Source organism: Schistocerca nitens, chromosome 1, assembly GCF_023898315.1.
Source record: "Schistocerca nitens isolate TAMUIC-IGC-003100 chromosome 1, iqSchNite1.1, whole genome shotgun sequence".
NCBI lineage: Eukaryota > Metazoa > Arthropoda > Insecta > Orthoptera > Acrididae > Schistocerca > Schistocerca nitens.
Genome location: NC_064614.1, coordinates 511978480 through 512000957, shown reverse-complemented (window position 1 = coordinate 512000957; position 22478 = coordinate 511978480). Strand labels below are relative to the sequence as shown.

Below are 22478 nucleotides of genomic sequence, written 5' to 3'. Positions count from 1 at the left end.
AGCAATGTATCTTTTGGTTCACACTGCAACGGTTTAGAAAATTCTGTTTGTCCCTTTCATGGAATTCCAGAAAATGCTCCTAACGAATGCGGACACAATCTACGAGTAATCACTGTAACTTCCTATGTAACAATAAAATAATTTTTGGTCAAAAATTTGCACTCACATGTCGTTTAGTTTTGTTGTATTGATTTTAATTCATTCTTAATTCGAAATGTACATAGGAAATGAAAAATTCGATTGAATGGATTGTGTACTAAAATATAACAGAAACACCATAGAAAAAATATAGAATAGGTATACTTTACTTGGCTTCAACCAAATGCGTTTGAAGAATGAATTTTTCACTCTGCAGCGGAGTGTTCACTAATATGAATATTTCTGGCATGTTAAAACTGTGTACCGAACCGAGACTCGATGTCGGGACTTTTGCCTTTCGCAGGCGAGTCCTCTACCGACTGTGCTATGCATCCACGGCTCAGGACCCGCCTTCACAGCTTTACTTGGGCCGGTACTTCGTCTCTTACCTTTCCAACTTCACAGAAGTTCTCCTGCGAACCTCGCAAGACTGGCACCACTCAAGAAAGTAAGAGACATGGCTTAGCCGTAGCCTTCTGTGGCGTTGGGAAGGTAGCATACGAGATACTGGCGGAAATAAAGCTGTGAGTGGAGGTCGTGCGTCGTGCATCGTGTTTGACTCGCGAAAAGCAAGGGCCCCGAGTTTGAGTCTAGGTTCGGCAAATGGTTTTAATCTGCCAGGAAATTTCGGATGTGTTAGAATTCAAGTTACGCCATCATCGCACTTATCGCGAATGTTAAGCTTCACATAGTTGTTATTATGGATATCGCACTGTATTTTGAAACATGTGAGTTTTGTTACAAGTAACAAAAAAACGGCGGCGAGAAAGCATAGTATGTTAATTCGGAAAAGAAGCTGTGAGCATACACTGTGTGTACAATTGATCGGAACAATTTCAGGACGGCAAGGATGCTAATTCTCATGTTGCGCCATCTTCGTGTCGACCGTAAACAAACGTAACGATAGACAGCTTTCAGCAAGTAAGAAAGATGTTGGCATAAAATGGGCGACTGTCTCACAGATTGATATCACAGGAACTAGGGTTAGCAACGACGGTGTTGTGATTGCTCACAAAGACTTGATAACAGGAATCTGCGTTGCCCATATTTGAGGCACAAATTGACTGAAATGGAAAAGGCACGACGGCTAGAACTGTTGGAGATTTCATTGTAACGTTTGATCGAAATCCGCCTGATGTGGTAACTATCGCCACAAGGGATGAGACCTGGTGCTACCAGTTCGATCCTAAGTGATGGTGACCACTGGCCCAAAAAGAATCACTTCCAGCTGTCGAGGATCAATACAAGACTGCTACCAGTTACCGCGCTCAAATTATTCTTGGGAGCGAGAGCTGGCTGAAACCCGAGGTGGAAAGCTCTTGAGATATTTAGCGAGTCGTGGAACGTATATCGGAAAGACAGATTAGAGGCCATAGGAGGGGGACTGCTGTTCATTGCAGTTGACAAAAATATCGTCTCTATTGAAGTCGAAGTTGAGTGTGACAATGAAGTCGTCTGGTCGCTTATAACAGATGTAGGTGAAACTAACTTAATTGCTGGATCTTTTATACCGGACACCCGATTCTGCTGTGACAGTTCTAGAGCCGCTCAAAGAAAGTCTACGGGCAATAGCACGTAAATATCCAGGACATGCAATGCTAGTTTGAGGCGATTTTAACCTGCCCAGTACAGACTGGGGCGTCTATAGATTCATTGTGGGGCTACAGTAGCAAGCTCGGCAGCCCACACGCAATGGAAACATCTTAGACCCAGTACCTACAAATAGGCCGGACCTTATCGAAAATGTAAGTATAGAAACTGGGATAAGCGATCATGATGTCATTATAGCAACTTACTTACGAAAGTTAATAAATCAGTCAAGAAGGCTAGGAGTGTGTTTCTGCCAGATAGAGCAGATAAACAGTTATTAGCATCTCACTTAGACAGTGAACTGGTATCACTTAGTTCCAGTAAGATGTATGTAGAGGAATTATGGGCAAAGTTTAAGCAGATTGTAAATCGTGGTTTGGAGAGTTATGTGCCTAGTAAGTGGATAAAGAATGGAAAGACCCACGATGGTTTAATAACGAAAATGCTGAGGAAGCCGAGGCTGTTGCACACTCTGTTCGAAATGGAACGTACAAATGACGACAAGCAGAGGTTGGTAGAGATTCGTACGTCTGTGAAAAGATCTATGCGCGAAGCATACAACTACCACCATCACACCTTAGCGAGAGATCTGGCAGAGAACCCGAGGAAATTCTGATCTTACTTAAAATCGCTAAGCGGGTCTAAGCCTTCCATTCAGTACCTTGTTGACCAGTCTGGTATGACAGTTGAAGATTGCAAAACGAAAGCTGAAGTTTTAAATTTCACTTTCAAGAAATCGTTCACACGGGAAAATTGCGCAAACATACCATCCAGTATGGACGACATAATAATAAGCATACTTGGAGCAGAGAAACAACTGAAAGATTTGAAACCAAATAAATCACCAGGTCTGCATGGAATCCCAGTTCGATTTTACAAAGATTACTCTACGGCATTGGCTCCTTACCTAGCTTGCATTTATCGTGAATGTCTCGCCGAGCACAAAGTCCCAAGCGACTGCAAAAAAAAGCAGGTGACTCCATTATGTAAGATGGAAGAAAGGACTCACAAAATTACAGGCTAATATAACCTAACTTCTGTTTGCTGCAGAATCCTTGAACATATTCTCAGTTCGAATATCAAACTTTCTTGAGACTGAGAAGTTTATGTCCATCAATCATCATGGTTTTAGAAAGCATCGCTCGGACGAAACTCAGCTTGCCCTTTTCTCACATGATATACTGCGAACACTGGACGAAGGGCATCAGATAGATTCCACATTTATAGATTTCCTGAAAGCATTTGACACGGTGCCCCTTTGCAGGCTGTTAACGAAGGTACGAGCATATGGAATAAGTTCACAGATATGGTATGAGAGTGGCTTAAAGAACAAAACCCAGTATGTTGTCCTCGACGCCAAATGTTCATCAGAGACAAGGGGATCGTCTGGACCAGGGAATTGTGATAGGATCGCTGTTGTTCTGTATATGTATATACATAAGTGATTTGGTGGACAGCAGCAGCCTGCGGTTGTTTGCTAATGATGCCGTGGTGTACGGTAAGGTGTCGAAGTTGAGTGACTGTAAAAAGATACAAGACGACTTAGACCAAATTTCCAGTTGTGTGATGCATGGTATCTATCACTAAATGTGGAAAAATGTAAGTTAATGCGGATGACTAGGAAAAACAAACCTGTAATGTTCGGATACAGTATTACTAGTGTCCAGCTTGACACAGTCAAGTCGTCTAAATATCTGGGCATAACGTTGTAAAACGATATAAGGTGGAACGAGCATGTGAAAAGTGTGGTATGGAAGGCAAATTGTCGACATCGGTATATTGGGGGAATTTTAGGAAAGAGTGGTTCACCTGTAAAGGAGACCGCAAATACACTCCTGGAAATGGAAAAAAGAACACATTGACACCGGTGTGTCAGACCCACCATACTTGCTCCGGACACTGCGAGAGGGCTGTACAAGCAATGATCACACGCACGGCACAGCGGACACACCAGGAACCGCGGTGTTGGCCGTCGAATAGCGCTAGCTGCGCAGCATTTGTGCACCGCCGCCGTCAGTGTCAGCCAGTTTGCCGTGGCATACGGAGCTCCATCGCAGTCTTTAACACTGGTAGCATGCCGCGACAGCGTGGACGTGGACCGTATGTGCAGTTGACGGACTTTGAGCGAGGGCGTATAGTGGGCATGCGGGAGGCCGGGTGGACGTACCGCCGAATTGCTCAACACGTGGGGCGTGAGGTCTCCACAGTACATCGATGTTGTCGCCAGTGGTCGGCGGAAGGTGCACGTGCCCGTCGACCTGGGACCGGACCGCAGCGACGCACGGATGCACGCCAAGACCGTAGGATCCTACGCAGTGCCGTAGGGGACCGCACCGCCACTTCCCAGCAAATTAGGGACACTGTTGCTCCTGGGGTATCGGCGAGGACCATTCGCAACCGTCTCCATGAAGCTGGGCTACGGTCCCGCACACCGTTAGGCCGTCTTCCGCTCACGCCCCAACATCGTGCAGCCCGCCTCCAGTGGTGTCGCGACAGGCGTGAATGGAGGGACGAATGGAGACGTGTCGTCTTCAGCGATGAGAGTCGCTTCTGCCTTGGTGCCAATGATGGTCGTATGCGTGTTTGGCGCCGTGCAGGTGAGCGCCACAATCAGGACTGCATACGACCGAGGCACACAGGGCCAACACCCGGCATCATGGTGTGGGGAGCGATCTCCTACACTGGCCGTACACCACTGGTGATCGTCGAGGGGACACTGAATAGTGCACGGTACATCCAAACCGTCATCGAACCCATCGTTCTACCATTCCTAGACCGGCAAGGGAACTTGCTGTTCCAACAGGACAATGCACGTCCGCATGTATCCCGTGCCACCCAACGTGCTCTAGAAGGTGTAAGTCAACTACCCTGGCCAGCAAGATCTCCGGATCTGTCCCCCATCGAGCATGTTTGGGACTGGATGAAGCGTCGTCTCACGCGGTCTGCACGTCCAGCACGAACGCTGGTCCAACTGAGGCGCCAGGTGGAAATGGCATGGCAAGCCGTTCGACAGGACTACATCCAGCATCTCTACGATCGTCTCCATGGGAGAATAGCAGCCTGCATTGCTGCGAAAGGTGGATATACACTGTACTAGTGCCGACATTGTGCATGCTCTGTTGCCTGTGTCTATGTGCCTGTGGTTCTGTCAGTGTGATCATGTGATGTATCTGACCCCAGGAATGTGTCAATAAAGTTTCCCCTTCCTGGGACAATGAATTCACGGTGTTCTTATTTCAATTTCCAGGAGTGTAGAACGCTCGTGCGACCTATTCTTCAGTACTGCTCGAGTGTTTGGGATCCTTATAAGGTCAGATTGAAGGAATACATCGAAGCAATTCAGAGGAGGGCTGCTAGATTCATTACCAGTAGGTTCGAACAAAACGTAAGTGTTACGGAGATGTGTCGGGAACTCAAATGGGAATTCCTGGAGGGAAGGCGATGTTCTTTTCAGGAAACACTATTGACAAAATTTAGAGAACTTCCATTTGAAGCTAACTGCCAAATGATTCTACTGCCACCCACATTTGTTGCGCGTAAGGACAATGAAGTCAAGATACGAGAAATTAGGGCTCATACGGAGGCATATAGATAGTCGTTTTCCCTCTCTTTATTTAGGAGTGGAACAGGCTTGCAGAGCATCCGTGTAGATGTAGATGCAGAGGACTGAATTCTACAACTAAGTTTTGGAACGGCCAGTGCTACGCATCTGGCAAGTTGGACCAGGTGTGCATCGGCGGGAAAGTGGAGTCTCTGATCCTTACTAGCCTGTAAGCCAAGATCTGCAAATGCAGTCACAGGTTTAAGCGCCCCGTAAGAGTAACTGTAAGTTCATAGCTGATAAAAACATGAATCAATATGTACTTCCTGACACCTGCACAATTCTTTTCGGTCACTCGCTTCAAGCGAATTGTGAAAAACAAGCAATGTGTTAATTGAAATTGGCCCATCAGCTCCCTAGCTCTGACTCGGCACAAGTTGGCAGAAGTGTGAAGGTTTCGGCTGGTACTCATTTGTTCTGTAGGCAACGTTACCTAGCTGACATTACTGCGTGAGGTAGCCATCGTTGTCTGCTGTTTTACTGTGTTGTGATTCACTCTATTCCATGCTGTTTCCTGTCCTTGCGATAAGCGTACGTAATTGTTGCAGTTATAATCTTTATTAAACATGTCAGTACATAAGACGATTTCAGTTTCGATGGCAAACAACACTTATTCGACTTTTTGATCCCTATGTGAGTTCCGTTTCTGAGGAAGCATGTAGCTAAGACGGCATAGGCGTCAGCAACGAAGGAGGGCGGGGGGGGGGGGGGGGGGGATGGCAAGAGGTGTTTGCTGTTCCCTCCTGAAACCAATGAAGAGACTTTTTGTTCATCGCAGAATTCTCACGTATTGCTGCATACGATTAACGGTGACTGCACTAGACAGTAGCTCTAACATTGAAAAGAGCCTTAAAAGCTGCGACTGTATGGGGTGATTCAGTTGCCCCTATCGATTCGCTTTATGCAACCCAGACTATGTCTACATCAGGAATTGTATCAGCACAGGCGACAACCACATAACCGATTATGCTCCCCCTCAGAACATTGGGCGACTATAAGCAAAGGGAATCATAGTCTAAAAATACAAGCTAGGGTTGGTCATGCGTTACACGGTATTTTTGGACCAAGCTATACCTTAGTGCTGCCATACTTATCCAAGTGTCTCCACTCTTTCTTTGTGTAATAAGCAGCGCAGTCATACAGATTTTAGACGTATCTGTAAATTTATTCCGTTTATAGTTCTTAACCTTTCGTAAATAGTTCAGAAACGTTGTCTTATAACGTGTGTTTCACCATCGAAGACAACGGAATAAACAGGAGATATCAACATGGAAGTAACAGCTTTCCAGTATATAACCTCTGACCCACTTATGAGAGAATAAGTACTACAAACGAATAAACTTACATATACATCCAAAATCTGTATGACTAAACCGCTAATTACATAAAGAAATACTGGAGACACTTAGATAAGAATAGCAGAGGTAAAGTATATCTTGGTCCAAAAATACCACGAAACTTATGGACAATGCTCATTTCTATTTTTTACAATATGACTCTGTTAACAGTCGCCCAAAGCTCTCAAAGGACCTTATATTAACTACGCGGCTGCCGCCTGTCTGGATACCGTTTGATACAGCTGTAGTGCGGGTTGCATGAAACGTATTGGTAGGGGTTGCTGAATCACCCTGTATAACTTGAGTGTTTCGTTGTTTGGCTGGTCAAGGGGAATTATGCCTTTTCCTTTGGGTAGTGGTGATTTCGGCGCAGTCTTGCAGTCATGTCAAATGTGAAGATTTACAGAACTTTAACAAAATTCATCTTCTTCAGCACTTCAGCCCTTGGTGGGCCTTGGCCTCCTCAACAATCTTCTTCCATATCTCTCTGTTCTCAGCTATTTTCTTCCATCCACGCATCCCCATCTTAGCAAGGTCAGCCAGCACATTGTCCACCCATCTAGCTCTTGGTCTGCCCTTCCTTCTGGTGACAACAGTCTGGCAGTCATGATTCGTTTGGGTATCCTGTCTTCCGTCATCCTCTCCACATGTCCTAACCAACGTATTCTTTGAGATTTGATAAATTTCACTATATATTTCCCTTGGGCTCCTATATTTCATGGTTGTATCACACTCTCAAACCTTCTGCCTCTCTCACAGGCACATGTATTTTTTAAGATTTTCGTTAATAATGCCCTTAGGCTGTTACTGTCTGCTTCTGTCACTGTCCACGTTTCTGATCCATATATGGCAACAGGTCGCACAAGGGAATAGTATACTCTCAATTTAGTTGTTCTTGTAATTAGAGAGTTCTTGAATATCTTTAGGCTTGCATAACAGGCTTTAATTCCTGCCTGTACCCTTTCATTAATAGATTTTCTCAAACTATTACCATTGGTTAGGAAGGCAAATAAATAATGGAAGCATCTAACAGCTTTGAAGCATTTATCAGAGATCTTCAGGTCCTGTGGTGTTCTTCTAGCTTCAGAATTGAACATAACCATATATTTTGTCTTGATTTCATTTACAGTAAGTTCCATTCTTGTTCCTTCTGCTTCCATGTGTCCATATATTTCTTTAAGCGACGTTATATCCCTTGCCACGATGGCAATATCATTTTCATATGCGCATATCTGGCTGGACTTCATCATTATTGTTCCTCTTTTATCTAATTTTTGTATGATACTGTACAGTACTATGTTAAACAGGACTGCAGAGAGGCCATCACATTGTTTCACTCCATCCTCAAAGTCAAATTGCCTGGTCGTTCTGTTAGTCACTTTTGCTTTTTTATCCTTCATTGTTAGCTCGATTAACCTCCTCAGTTTATCACAGATGCCCAATTCTTTCAGCCCTTTATACAATTCTGGTCTATTAGTACTATCAAAAGCTTGTTTAAAGTCAATGAAAAGGAAATCGAGATCTATACCATATTCATAAATTTTTTCCATTATTTGTCTAACAACAAACAACTGGTCAGAGCTACCTATGTTTGGTCGGAATCTACACTGGTATTCTCAGAGTATCTTTTCGGAGCACTTCTTTATTCTTTCGTTCAGCACTCCAGAGAAAATCTTATATACTGTATTCGGTAGGGTTATGCCTCTATAATTTTCACAATTGAGCTTTTCTCCTTTCTTATATACTGGACATATTATTCCAGTATTCCACTCCTCCGGTATGCTTTCATTTACCCATATGTTCTTTATTAATTTAAATATTTCATGTCTTAGAGGTTGCCCCCCCCCCCCATCTGATTTTATTAGTTCTGACACGATACCATCTTCACCGGGTGAACGGTTATTTTTAATTTATTTATCACTGTTTTACACTTCCAGAATTGTTGGGTTTTGTGCCTCATACCTTTCAATTTCTCTTGCCTCTGTGTTCTCTTCCTGTTCCTGTGTGCCTCTTGGGGCCTGATCTGAGCTTTGGTGAGCATATCTTCAAAGTATTCTGCCCACGTCTGCAATATTTCTTGTTCATCTCTTATTATCTCACCATTTTTGTTTTTGCATGCATTTTGTTTCGGTTGAAATTTTTTTCTCATCTTTCCCACGGCATAATAAAATTTCTTCGATTCATTCTGTTCCTTTAATTCTTCTACCTCTTTAAACTTTGATTTCAGCCATTCCTTTTTTTCTAGGATATTCTTTGGGCATTGGATCTTAATTCTTTGTACACCTCCACGTTTCTTCTTGTTTCTCTCCGACTTTTACGTTCTATTACTAGCTCTCAGAGGACATTTTACCGATTACTTGGCTGTCGCCAGTCTGGATATCGTTTCTGATACAGCTGTAGTGCGGGTTGCATGAAAAGAATTGGTAGGGGTTGCAGAATCATCCTGTGTAACTTCAGTTTGTTTCGTTGTTTGGCAGGTCAAGGGGAATTATGCCTTTTTCTTTGGGTAGTAGTGATTTCGGCGCAGTCTTGCAGTCATGGCGAATGTGAAGATTTACAGAAATTTGCCAAAATCGTCTCGAATATGTTATCTACCCCTTATCGAGCTACAGAACGGGACCATTCCAACGTGCTGTCGTGCGGATTCTGGCAGCTATTCCCTGCATAAAATAAGCATGGCCGCAGCATAACTTCCCAACGTGTGTCTCCACAGCATAGCTGCCCAACGTGAGCCCCAATTTGCACAAGGTTTTCCCCCTTCCCCCTCCTGCTGTACAACTTAATGACAACAGTGGTTTACCATTTGTCACATAACATATATTAAACAATCCACGAAAAGAAACAGCAAAAATTATGCACAACTCTGTTGAAGCCGATACTACGAACTGTAAGCTACCGATGCATGCCTTTATGGCGTACTTCAACTTTATCTTCAGTCCCATAGTGGGCTTCACAGCCAGTGTATGAGCGCTCCTGCAGCAATTCGAGAACTGCAGATGCATCTTCAGACGAGCGCAGATGTGCATATGCCTCAGGCTTACTGAGGTCTTCGGTACAACACCTGTAGAAGTTACGCTATTAATAATGGGGGATCTTCCTCGTTGACCTTCAGATACGATATACAGCAGCGAGCTACTGGTTAGGTCGAGGCAGCTCGACTCCGGATCTGGAGAACATATGAATGGTAACGCGAATTGAACGGCAGGACCACCAGTAGGCTGTGTATAACTTTTTCCTAAGTGTTACAGACTATGAGCTTGCCTAGATGACCGAAAACGGGAATGGTCTACTTCATCACTGGACACGGTCCTTACCCCGTCTACTTACATAGAGTAGGGAGACGGGCAACAGCTCTCTGGGACTGCGGAGAAACAGGACCCCTAATCACGTAGTGCTTCGTTGTACCTTATGCCAAATAGAAAGGGGGAGCGGAGTGGATGATTTGAATTTGGACAGAGTAAGGCATTAATATGTCATGTTATGATGCCAAAGAGGCTGCTTTGTTTGATTATATTGTTTATTACTATAGGCCTATTTCGGCATGATTGCCAACTTCAGGATATGTCAGGTGGTCTTGATAACTAAATGATATCGATGTCTCAGTTGCTGTCATACTATTGTATAAATTTGCTCCTTTGATGCTATCGGAGCTAAACTAAATGTAAATGGTTTTGGGTCAGTTTTTTATATAGTTGTCGAATTATAAAAGCTTATTTCATAATTACGTTCCGTGATACTGTACTGACTTTTATAAATCGAAAACTACATAAATAACTGTTCCAACAAGAAATTTAAGATCTACTATTGCCCCAACGGCATCTAAGGAGCAAACTTATAACATAATGTGACAGCAACTGAGACACCAATGTCATATGGATATCAAGACCATTTGATGTAACCTGAAGATAGCAATCACGCCGAAAGAGGCCTATAGTGATTCACAGTATAATCAAACACATTAGCATCTTTGGTTTCATAACATAATATAATAATGCCCTTATATGACATACATGACGCAGCGAGCCAGAATGTGTACAAATTGGACAGGACAGCTCAAGATAACGAAGTCTGATAGTTACTTAACTCTGTTGCCAACAGAATAGCAACAGCCAGTTTTAGAACAGGGAACATACGGATATTGATGAGGAAGTACGGGCTAATATACCTGGTGACAAAATGGATCAATATCAACGAAGCTCTGAGCGTTTGCATACAAGAATAACAACTGCAGCAGGACAATCTCGAAAATGTGTTCAACAATGTGACATGAGAAGGAATGCTGATTGGTCTTTCTAAGTTCGGGAGATGATGATTTTTCCAGACTATGATCTCGAATATTAGTAGATGTGTACGTGAATGTTGGTTTCAATATACTGAAACAGAAACAGGATGTCAGTAAACGGTTGGGTCATTAATCGTGACCGTTGCAACAGAGCGTAGGAAACCTATGTTTAGGCATCTCGCATTGCCTGCTGACAGGAGCAGTTGCCTAACCAGCAGGCGCTAACAACTCCCATTCCTCTACACGTCACTCGGCTCAACCGCATCGCGGGGTAGCGGTGTCGTTTCGAGGAGCACGAACCGAGTTGTCATACCTCGATTGGAATGTAGGTCTGCGTGATGACCACTCGTGGACATCAGCTGGAATATGATTTTTACCAACACTAGCTCACCTAGGTGAATGAGAGACTGATGCACCGTATAATATACTTCACAAAGAGAATACACTCACTTTCCACTAATCTGTTAATTTCACTAACTGAGGTGATACTGCTTTCAAGCCTATACGAGACTGTAGTAACAAAAGCTCTCTCGAGCAATGATTTGTCTTTCGCACGCAATTTACTTGGTAAATCAAACGATCTATTTGTATAGAACGCATAGTTCTTATGTTTGGGGTATGACCCTAGCGAAATATACTCGATCATACAATGAATCATTACAAGCAAAATTAACAGAATTTTGGCTGAAAAGAAAACTAAAAAAGAATTCTACCGGTACATAGGAAGCAGTATTAAATACACCTGACTAATGCAATACAGCTAAAAGCTCCAAAATGCTACGAGGAATAGAATAAAAACATTGTAAAATGCTTCCGATTTAGATTTTAAAATATGAATTTTAGCATTCACGGTCTTGCTTTTTCTTGATAATGTAATCTACAAAAACAACCTGTACATTCCTGCACAGTGAGCAAGGACGTGTTATTCAAGTGAAAGTCTTTCTCCATCTAGTCAATACTGCAGTTTCTTCTTAATAGTTTTTATTGTTAATCATATTTTAGAATTCCGAGAAGCTGCCGGCCGGTGTGGCCGTGCGGTTCTAGGCGCTTCAATCTGGAACCGCGTGACCGCTACGGTCGCAGGTTCGAATCCTGCCTCGGGCATGGATGTTTGTGATGTCCTTAGGTTAGTTAGGTTTAAGTAGTTCTAAGCTCTAGGGGACTGATGGCCACAGATGTTAAGTCCCATAGTGCTCAGAGCCATTTGAACCATTTTTGAAGTGAGACGGCAGTTAATTACGATCGTTCTTTTCTAGGACAAAATATCTTCTGTGGATGAGATTGCGAAAAGTATCAAGAATTTATAGGACGCGAGTTTTGTAAGGGAGTTCTACGAGGGTGAATTACCGATACTAAAGATTCTTCGCTTAAATCTCTGTCCAGCCACTGCCTTCCCCAACGATCGATTTATATAGCAGTTCCAGCTTAAAATTGCTAGGGACAAGTACGCCTTGACAACTGACGATTATGATTCTAGAGGTTGAACGCCAATAGTACAGATAAACAAGTCGGGTCTGTTCATCTACAGGGTGTCCCAAGAGGAATGCTCAGTTTCCAGGGATATGACAGGAACCATCATTCGAAGCAAAACAGTCTGGTAAACGTGTGCTCTAAATTGCGTACCGGCACATTAAAAGCTATAAGCACTTCTTCATTTCGATAATATGAAACAAATTTCTTCTACTGCAAGCTCTTCGCTTTCCACATATTGGTAGGAGGTAATACGGATCGGCACAGGAAAAAATTGTTCAGTTAATATGTGATCTAAAGATCATAACTTAAAGACCTAAGGACACTTGTTCAGTAGAAGAGATGTGTTTCACATTAACGAAGATGAAGAAGAGCTCACAGCTCTTAATGTGTGCATTTTACACCGTAAGTTTACTAAACTTTTTGCTTCAAATGATCGTTCCTGTCACATCCCTGAATACTTATTATCCCTCCTGGGAAACCCCGCACACTGAGGTGGCAAAGCCATGGATTAGCGATGTACACATATACAGCTGGTGGTAACATCGCACACACAAGACATAAAAGAGCAGCGAACAGGTGGAGCTATAACTTGGACTCAGGTGATTCATGTGAAGAGGCTCCCGACGTGATTATGGCCACACGACGGGAGTTAACAGACTTTGAACGCGGAATATTAAATGAAGCTAGACGTATAGGCCATTCCATTTCGGAAATCGTTAGGGGATTCAGTATATCGAGACCCACAGTATATAGAGTGTGCCGAGAGTACCAAATTTCAGGCATTACCTCTCACCACGGAAAATGTAGTGACCGACGGCCTTCACTTAACGGCCGAGGGCAGTGGCATTTGTGTAGAGTTGTCAGTGCTAACAGACAAGCGACACTGCATGAAATAACCACAGAAACCAATGTGGGACGTACGACGAACGTATCCGTTAGGACAATGGGGCGAAATCTGGCGTTAATGGACTGTGGCACCAAATGTCCAGCGCGAGTGCGTCTGCTAACAGCGCCTCTCCTAGGCTCGTGACCATATCGGTTGGACCCTAGACGAATGGAAAACCGTGGCCTGATCAGGTGAGTCTCGATTTCAGTTGGCATGAGCTGATGGTAGAGTTCGACTGTGGCGCAGACCCCACAAAGCCATGGACCGAAGTTGCCAACTGTGTCAACGGGTAGTGGCTTCATAATGATGTGGGCTGTGTTTACATGTATCATTGACTGGAGATGCTTATTTTCGGCTACTTGGATACCATTTCCTGCCATTCATGGACTTCATGTTATCAAACAACGATAGGATTTTTGTGGATGGCAATGTACCAAATCACCAGGCTACACTGTTCGCGATTGGTTTGAAGAAGATTCTGGACAAATTGAGAGAGTGATTTGGCCTCCCGCATCTCGTGGTCGTGCGGTAGCGTTCTCGCTTCCCACGCCCGGGTTCCCGGGTTCGATTCCCGGCGGGGTCAGGGATTTTCTCTGCCTCGTGATGGCTGGGTGTTGTGTGCTGTCCTCAGGTTAGTTAGGTTTAAGTAGTTCTAAGTTCTAGGGGACTTATGACCACAGCAGTTGAGTCCCATAGTGCTCAGAGCCATTTGAGCCATTTGGCCTCCCAGATTGCACGACGTGAATCCCATAGAACGTTTATGGAACGTAATCGAGAGGTCACTTCGTGCAGAAAATCCTGTAACGACAACACTTTTGCAATTGTGGATGGCTGTAGGGGCAGCATGGCTCAGTATTTCTGCAGGCGACTTCCAACGGCTTGTTGAGTCCATGACACATGGAGTTCCGGCACTAGGTCGGGCAAAAGGAGGCCCGACACGATGTTAGGAGGTATCCTATGACTTTTTTCACCTCCCTGTATATGCACGCGCTATACTGCGTTGATCTGCGTTGCAGGTTAGGAGCCGTGCTCTTTAGCTAATCATATTCCAATCTTAGTGCGCTTCGTAACAGCTTTATAGTGACTTGATCTTACAACTGTCTCACATATCAGTCATTCTGAAAGTATCATTTTGAGGTTGCGCTGGCATCAGAGCAAGTTTAACGATTCAGTAGAATGTGAACAACATAAGTAGTGAAATGTGTCGCGTCCTCACACAGGACACCGGGAAGACAACAGGCTTGAGGTCAGTCTGCAATTTTCGAGCGGTGAGGAGCAAATGCAGAAAGATAAATTCCCAGTGAAGACAGGTTGATGACTTGCCACAACACTGTCACAGGGTACCTACGAGAGGTTCGGATTCTGCAACTCGACAGGATTCTTGCAGCAGGAGACTCATGGAATTCAGGGGTCTGATTAACACTATTTATTTGCGATCAGACTGACTACTACACTGAAGGCTAAAACTAAACATTAGAAAAAGCAAAGGAGGCAAATGGTTGCGCAACACAAGTCATGTTTAAAGCCACGGGGTGGGCGCTAACAGAAGTAGCGAACACTAGCAGCACGTTAAGTACAAACTTGAGAGCAGCACTCCAACTGAGAAAAACGGACATGCCCGGGCTTACCGACGCTGGCCACGAGTGACACGGAGTCGGCGCCCCAGCGATCTGACTGAGAACTCTCCCTGCATACAAAAACACGGATTTTTAAAGAATCGTGGCGGCGCACCATTTCTTCCTTCTTATACTCGACCTAACAATCCACCGACACTTAACAAGCTTCGTCCAATCTGGCGAGTCCCTCTGCACCTCCAGGGCACCTCTGGCTACTCGCAGTTAGATTCCTTCCCTACTCCTAAGCAGTGGGTATGGATGTTTCTGGAGTTTACTTTAACAAGCTCCCAGTTTGGTATCAACAGCGTTCGGGTGAAAGCTAAACCTCTGTACCACTCCTATTATGGCCAACAACAACATTGTTTCACGTCGCAAGGCCCCACCCTCTGTCCTTTTGTGGGAGGGGGCTGCTGTAGTAGCACACCAACCTGTGTAAACCCACTGATGTTGCAGTTCTGAGGATGAAGTATGAAGCTTGATGCCTCTGCTAAGCAGTGCCCTTTCGTTGCTATCTTCTACCTTGACGCCATAGAACAGCGTCTAGGCGGTGGATGGAGTTACCACGTAATTCTATGAAGTGAAACTTCTCCCCGAGAAAGCTGCCGAGAGCGTCTGCAATTTGCAGGGCTCTAGTGTTACTATTTAGCTCCGGTAGCCTGCTCTCTGTATTGCGTCCCTTATTTCCTACCTTGGAGTGCCCTTGATGGCTCCCAACAGTCTTGAGCGTAACAAAGTAGAAATCATTAAGTTGTCAAAGTATGCCGGCCGCGCTGGTCTAGCGGTTCTGGCGCTGCAGTCCGGAACCGCGGGACTGCTGCGGTCGCAGGTTCGAATCCTGCCTCGGGCATGGGTGTGTGTGATGTCCTTAGGTTAGTTAGGTTTAAGTAGTTCTAAGTTCTAGGGGACTTATGACCTAAGATGTTGAGTCCCATAGTGTTCAGAGCCATTTGAACCATTTTTTTGTCAAAGTATGACAAATGGAGTCCTATTATTCAAAGTGGAAATGGCGATTATGATAGTTTGCTACGGTGTAGTCAATGGATTTAATCGATAATCGCATGTCATGTAAATCGAAAACATCATACGCGCAGCATCCGACAAAAAGAGTTCAATGGATTGCTCCAATGATTTACAGAGACCTGGTATCATTTGCAAGAAGCACGACAGCTGCTATGGGTCTCGCAGAGTTTGAACACTCTGGACGTGTAGGAGCGGCTGTCGCGATCGGTGGAAGATGATCCTGAAACAAAGGTGACAAGGAGCGGAGCTGTTGAAGGCTGAAAGCACACTTTGCGCTTTCAGTTCGGTACGAGAAGTTGTTTCAGGAACATCGGCACTTACAGCGTGTGCGATCTCTCAGATGGTCACCTCGTCAGACTACAGTTCTGACACCGGATTCTATGGAGGAGTGCTGAAGATCAGAGCTCAGTGCTGGCATGTTATTTAGAAATGAGGTGATATACACCCAGGGAAAGATAATAAATCACGGGAACGACGTGTCGGTAGGTAAAAAGTGCTCGAGCAGTCATGGAAGTAAGACATCAGGTTCGCTCCGGTATCAAAGGATTGGCAGGAACTGCGGGTAACAGACTAATAACGCCATAAACTTTGCTAGACAAATTGCTAAGTAATGTTTATCATCAATTTCTGCCCGACAGCCGGCCGGAGTGGCCGTGCGGTTCCAGGCGCTGCAGTCTGGAACCGAGCGACCGCTACGGTCGCAGGTTCGAATCCTGCCTCGGGCATGGATGTGTGTGATGTCCTTAGGTTAGTTAGGTTTAATTAGTTCTAAGTTCTAGGCGACTGATGACCTTAGAAGTTAAGTCGCATAGTGCTCAGAGCCATTTGAACCATTTTTTTCTGCCCGACAAATTGCCAGCGTTATGGGAGAATTTTACCCTTGCAGAAAGAAAAAGGGTGTGGCTTACGCAAAAAGGGACACTACTTCTCATTTCCTACGCCTCAGGTGACGGTACGTAAACGTTTATGGATTGGTCAGTGGGTCCAGTAGCATTGTATCCCCGTTCACCTAGCATTGAGCCTTCAGACTTCTACCTATAGACACATTTAAAGTTATTGGTTATTACATCCCCATCGATAACATGTACACTTTCCAGGAGCGTGTGTCCACAACATGTGACCAAATGAGTGGGCAGCCATGTGTGTTTGCTCCTGTTCGGAATTCTTTCAGGAGGGAGGCTGATAGATGTGTAGGAAAGATCACATTGAGCACTTCCTGTCGATGGCAATCATAAGACTGAATGGTCTGTAGCTCAACAAATAATTCTTTCCGGACCTACGTTTAATAACACCTTTTTTTCTTGTCTCGACAGTACTGCTACGAGTAATCTTAAAGCTTTAATTATCTCGAAAAAATAAGGTCGCGTAATTAATTATTTGATTATTTACAGTTGTATGCCTGCCGTCCTGGTACACATTGAATCTCCGCAGAATGCTACAACAGGACCCAAAATAAAATGGATCAGCCCGTTGATAACGTGCGGTAAGTCGCAGTCATTTGTTTTATGCGTTTGAAGGGGAGATGATGAAAGTGTACAGCGACAGTGCATCACCATAGGACACAGTGGTTAGGTGTCTCAGACTCAGGTCGGTCAAATAAATCTAAAGAAGAGCGAAGAATCGCAAGAATAGTGGAGGCCTTCGTGCTCGAAGATGAAAGTATCGCAGTCAAGTTGACTGTGTAAAAAGTGAAAAATCAGTTTTCAATTAGTTTTCAACGTCTTGTACAACATTTGAAACACGACAACGGTCACCGTTCGCTGATTTGCGTGACTGCACACATCCATTAAAAAGGTCCGCCGAGCCGAGGCAGCAGCGGAAAAGCTGCAGCCGTGTCAGGACACCTCTTTAGCCGCTTAAACACTACGAGTGTATGCTGCGTGCCTCGCTATGACTGATACAAAGGCGCAAAGCAAGCAGTGGAAACTTGTGGATTCACCACCGCCGAAAAAGGCAATGACCTAATCATCATCAGGCAAGGGGCTGCTGAGTGTTTTTTTTGAAACTGCCGTGGTGTGGAGCTAACAAATTAAGCTCGTTAGGGACAAACCACCACAGCAGCGTACTATACCAGTTACTCTTGCCGAGGTTATAGGAGACTGTCAAGACGAAGTGTCGCTGGAAGCTGTCCGGGGGAGTGCTTTTGTTCCACGACAAGTCCCCAGCTAATTCTGCAGGGAACACAGTCACACACGCTGGTTCTACGTGAGAAGAAATTTTGACCCACTCCCCCATATTCTCCTCACATGGCCTTCACTGACTTTTTCCTCTTTCCTCGGATGAATAAATCATTGAGTGGCAGGAGTTTCTAGAAAGACGAGCACGTGGTGTTCGAGGTGGGTCGTTTTCCTACAGGCCAAAATGCAGACCTGTACAGCTAGGTGTCCGCCAAGTCATACATCATTAGGAAAAATGTCGCATTGAAGGGTGAATGTACAGGGTGTCCCAGAGGAATTGCCAATATTCAGGGATATGACACGAACGATCATTAGAAGCAAAAATTTCTAGCAAACATAAGCTGCAAAATGCATACCTTAAGAGGTATGAGCATCTCTTCATCCTCAATACCGTTAAGCAAATCAGTTCCACTGCGACCTCTTTGCTTTCCATGTTTTGAGAGGAGGTTGTATGGAGCAAAACAAGGGAAAATTGCCGAATAAACGTGGTCCTTAAAATGCATACCTTTAGGGCTATGGGAACTTGTTCAGTAGAAGAGATGTGTTTCACAGTACCGAAGATCAACAGGTGCTTATAATTCTTAAGATATGCACTTTAGAGCCCATATTTACCGGACTTTTTTTCTTGTTTTGGTCCGTACTACCACCTTTCAAAATATGGAAAGGATAGAGCTCGCAGTAGAAGAGATCTGTTTCATAGTATCGAAAATGAAGAAGCGGTCATAGCAGTTAATGTACATAGCCGGCCCGGTTAGCCGTGCGCTCTAACGCAGTGCTTTCCGGACTGGAAGGTGTGCCGGTCCCCGTCACGAATCCGCCCGGCGGATTAATGTCGAGTTCCGGGGTGCCGGCCAGTCTGTGGATGGTTTTTAAGGCGGTTTTCCATCTGCCTCGGCGGACGCGGGCTGGTTCCCCTTATTCCACCTCAGTTACACTACATCGGCGATTGCTGAACAAACACTTTCTCCACTTACACGTTCACCATAATTACTCTACCATGTAAACATTCGTGTTCCACTCCTCTGGTTTCAGACGTTCCCGGCGCGAGGAAACCTGGGTTCGTTGTGGGGCGGCTGTGGGGTGCGTGTAGCCAGTTGTCGGGTTGTGAGCCGGCCGGAGTGGCCGTGCGGTTCTAGGCGCTACAGTCTGGAGCCGAGCGACAGCTACGGTCGCAGGTTCGAATCCTGCCTCGGGCATGGATGTGTGTGATGTCCTTAGGTTAGTTAGGTTTAATTCGTTCTAAGTTCTAGGCGACTAATGACCTCAGAAGTTAAGTCGCATAGTGCTCAGAGCCATTTGAACCATTTTTTCGGGTTGTGAACCAATGAGGGCTACATACAATACAACAATGTATGCAACTTAGAGCCCATGTTAACTACACATTTTTGCTTCGAATGATGTTCCTGTCATATCCCTGGATATTGACAATTCCTCCTGGGCCACCCAGTGTACCAGATTTCATTGTCGCACTTGATATTTTCGTGGTGATAATTAAAACTTTACGACTGCTCATCGTATTTCTTATGAAAATATGGGCCCTTCCTTTTTAAAACACCCTGTATAACACCGGAACGTCTCGGAAAAGCTTCAAGGAGTTAAAACCGTCGACTGTGGGCCATTTACATACATCGAGAGCAAAATGGTTAAAATCGATCTGAGCACTATGGGACTTAACGTCTGAGGTCATCAGTCCCCTAGAACTCAGAACTACTTAAAACTAACTACCGTAAGGACATCACACACATCCATGCCCGAGGCAGGATTCAAACCTGCGACCGTAGCGGTCGCGCGGTTCCAGACTGAAGCGCCTAGAACCGCTGGGTCACACCGGCCGGCCATCAACAGCGCACTCATACTTCAGTGAAGTAAGCTTCTGATGAGGTCTCTACAATCAGTAAGATATTCAGAGTACTGTAAGATAGGACGCCTTTGACGAGTATACGCTGAGGTGCACACTTGTGGCAAGTTAAACCTGGGCACCTATCCGGAACTCGAACACACATTCACGGCTCTCGTGCCCGGTTCCTCCATCAATAGTGCTACTCGAAAACGACCCACAGACAGACCCAAAGTGAGAACATATTAGATTGCGTCCTGATTAATTTGTCACAAAGGCCCACACACGTATTTTGTTTCGTACTTGTCGGGGGCAGTGTGCTGCTGGCAGCAAATATAAATCAAGTAAAGAACGTGGAAGTGGGGTGTAGGCTGGAGGCAGTCGCACCTGTGGGCGTCGCGTGGTGGAGGGCGGCGGCTTGGTGTGCGGCTGGTGCTTCGGGGGCGGCGGCGGGGGCGGCGAGGGCCTGTCGGCGGCCGCGGGCGGCTGGGCGGCGGTGGCGTTGCCCGGCTCCTCCAGGCAGCAGCGCATCGTGGCCGACGGGCACGCCACGTCCTCCAGCACCTCGTAGCAGATCAGCGTCGCCCACTTGTGCACGCACATGCCCGGGCAGTCCCTCGCCTCCTCCGTGCTCGTTATCGAGTCCAGCAGCCCTGCGCCCAAACACCACAGCTCCGGTCAGCGAGCACCACTGCAAGTTTTACGTACCTTCGGAGAAGTGTTATCTGCTACACCTTTTCCAATACGTGCTCCGCCATCATTACAAACTTACTAATAAGGAATGTGGCATAAAAAGTGACGAAATTAATACAAGAAACTTTTAAATTTTACACAAGTTTATTATGCAATAACCAGGGTGTTGGGATTATAAGTGCAGATATTGTGATCATTGGTACCCTTAACATGTATCCACTTCAATGTGTTGGTTATTTTTTTTCTTTGCGTCTAACAGTCTTCCCGCAAACATGCCACATAATTTACTACATCGTGCTTTCTCTACGGTCGTACCTGCACCACTAACGAGGAGAACACGGCAAATGCCATAATCTTATTTCCCAGAAACTTCACTCAGTGGAAGAGGCTTCAAAATAAGCGAACACGTGTCTCAGTTTACCAGTTTCTGAAAAAAAATAATCAAAATTTTTGAGATACTTTCCAGGTACCCTGTGTGCCTCATAAGACGCGCTGTCTTCAGACGAAGTGGTCGCTCATTGGTTAGCGTCGTGGGGTGTTAATTTTACACCCCTTGTTCCAAACACGATTATTACTTTAATTTTTGTTTTTCATTTATATACCAATGTCTGTAGAAGACTGCTACACGAATTTTTTCGAGTGTATATTGCTATAATGTTGTCGCTATTCGTCTACTGCTTGCATGTCAGATGAATGACTTTAAAAAGAAAAAAAAAAGTATTTGAAATGGTTTTCGATGAAATTCTTCTAGTGTATCTTTATTTATAATCAGTTACAAGCTCTAGTTCTCTTAAAAGTGATCCGTTATCAATGGTTTTCCGCGAAATTATTGCTACCGCGCGAAACATTCACCAGTGTTAACGACGTTTCTTTCTCGAGTAATATTCGTACGAAGAAATGTCACTGTGGTAAACCTGCATTTGCGCGATGCTCGTGGTGTTCGGGATATCCGTGTTTCGAATGTTTCTACGATCGGTATCATCCGGGGGAATGCACCAAATCTTCCTGAAGAATAAACATATGAAAAAATATAAGAATTAATCTAAGAATTGATAAGAGAATGAAATATCAGACTAAGAGAATTTAAAAAGATTATAACCCCTCAACGTAGCATACACACATATATATTATACAACAAATTTTTGACATTTACTGTGAAAGCCAATTGTAATTTTACAGCTAATGTAACGCTCTTGTGTCCCCTAATTTAATAAGAAAAATTTGTGTAGTAACCTTCTACGGACTTGTGTAGATAAATGAAAACAATGAAAATAAAATAAATAATAACATTAGTCGGGTTTCGAACACGGGGCGCAAAACCATTCATCTACCATTTCGTCTGGGAATACTGCACGGTGAAAGCTACATAAAGTGCCTCGGAAATACCTCGAAAATTTTTACCGTCGTTTTTCCAGAAACTGAAACAACTGAGCGAAGTTTCTGGGAAATCGGATGATGCCGCTTGTCTTGTATTCCTCATAAGTGGACTATACCTGTCAGTAGGCCGGCCGGTGTGGCAGAGCGGTTCTAGGCGCTTCAGTCTGGAACCGCGCGACCGCTACGGTCGCAGGTTCGAATCCTGCCTCGGGCATGGATGTGTGTGGTGTCCTTAGGTTAGTTAGGTTTAAGTAGTTCTAAGTTCTAGGGGACTAATGACCTTAGCTGTTAAGTCCCATAGTGCTCAGAGCCATTTGAACCTGTCAGTATAGACCAACCGCTTTGTGCCCACGCTTCCACACCTGACCTGCTGCCCAGGGGAAAATAGCATTAATGGCTTGCTCTTGCCACATGTACTTGAAGGTACTAACCAACCAGAAGACATGCTACT

General features: G+C 44.8%; 1 protein-coding gene across 1 annotated transcript in view; it reads right to left on the bottom strand.

Moving 5' to 3' along the window:
• The window catches only part of LOC126236189 (protein masquerade), a 231556-nt gene that overhangs the window by 46555 nt on the left and 162523 nt on the right, over positions 1 to 22478 (bottom strand). Inside the window, exon 2 of the mRNA XM_049945292.1 lies at positions 20345 to 20610. Coding sequence (XP_049801249.1) covers positions 20345 to 20610 — 266 coding nt within the window. The remainder of the gene's footprint in view (positions 1 to 20344; positions 20611 to 22478) is intronic.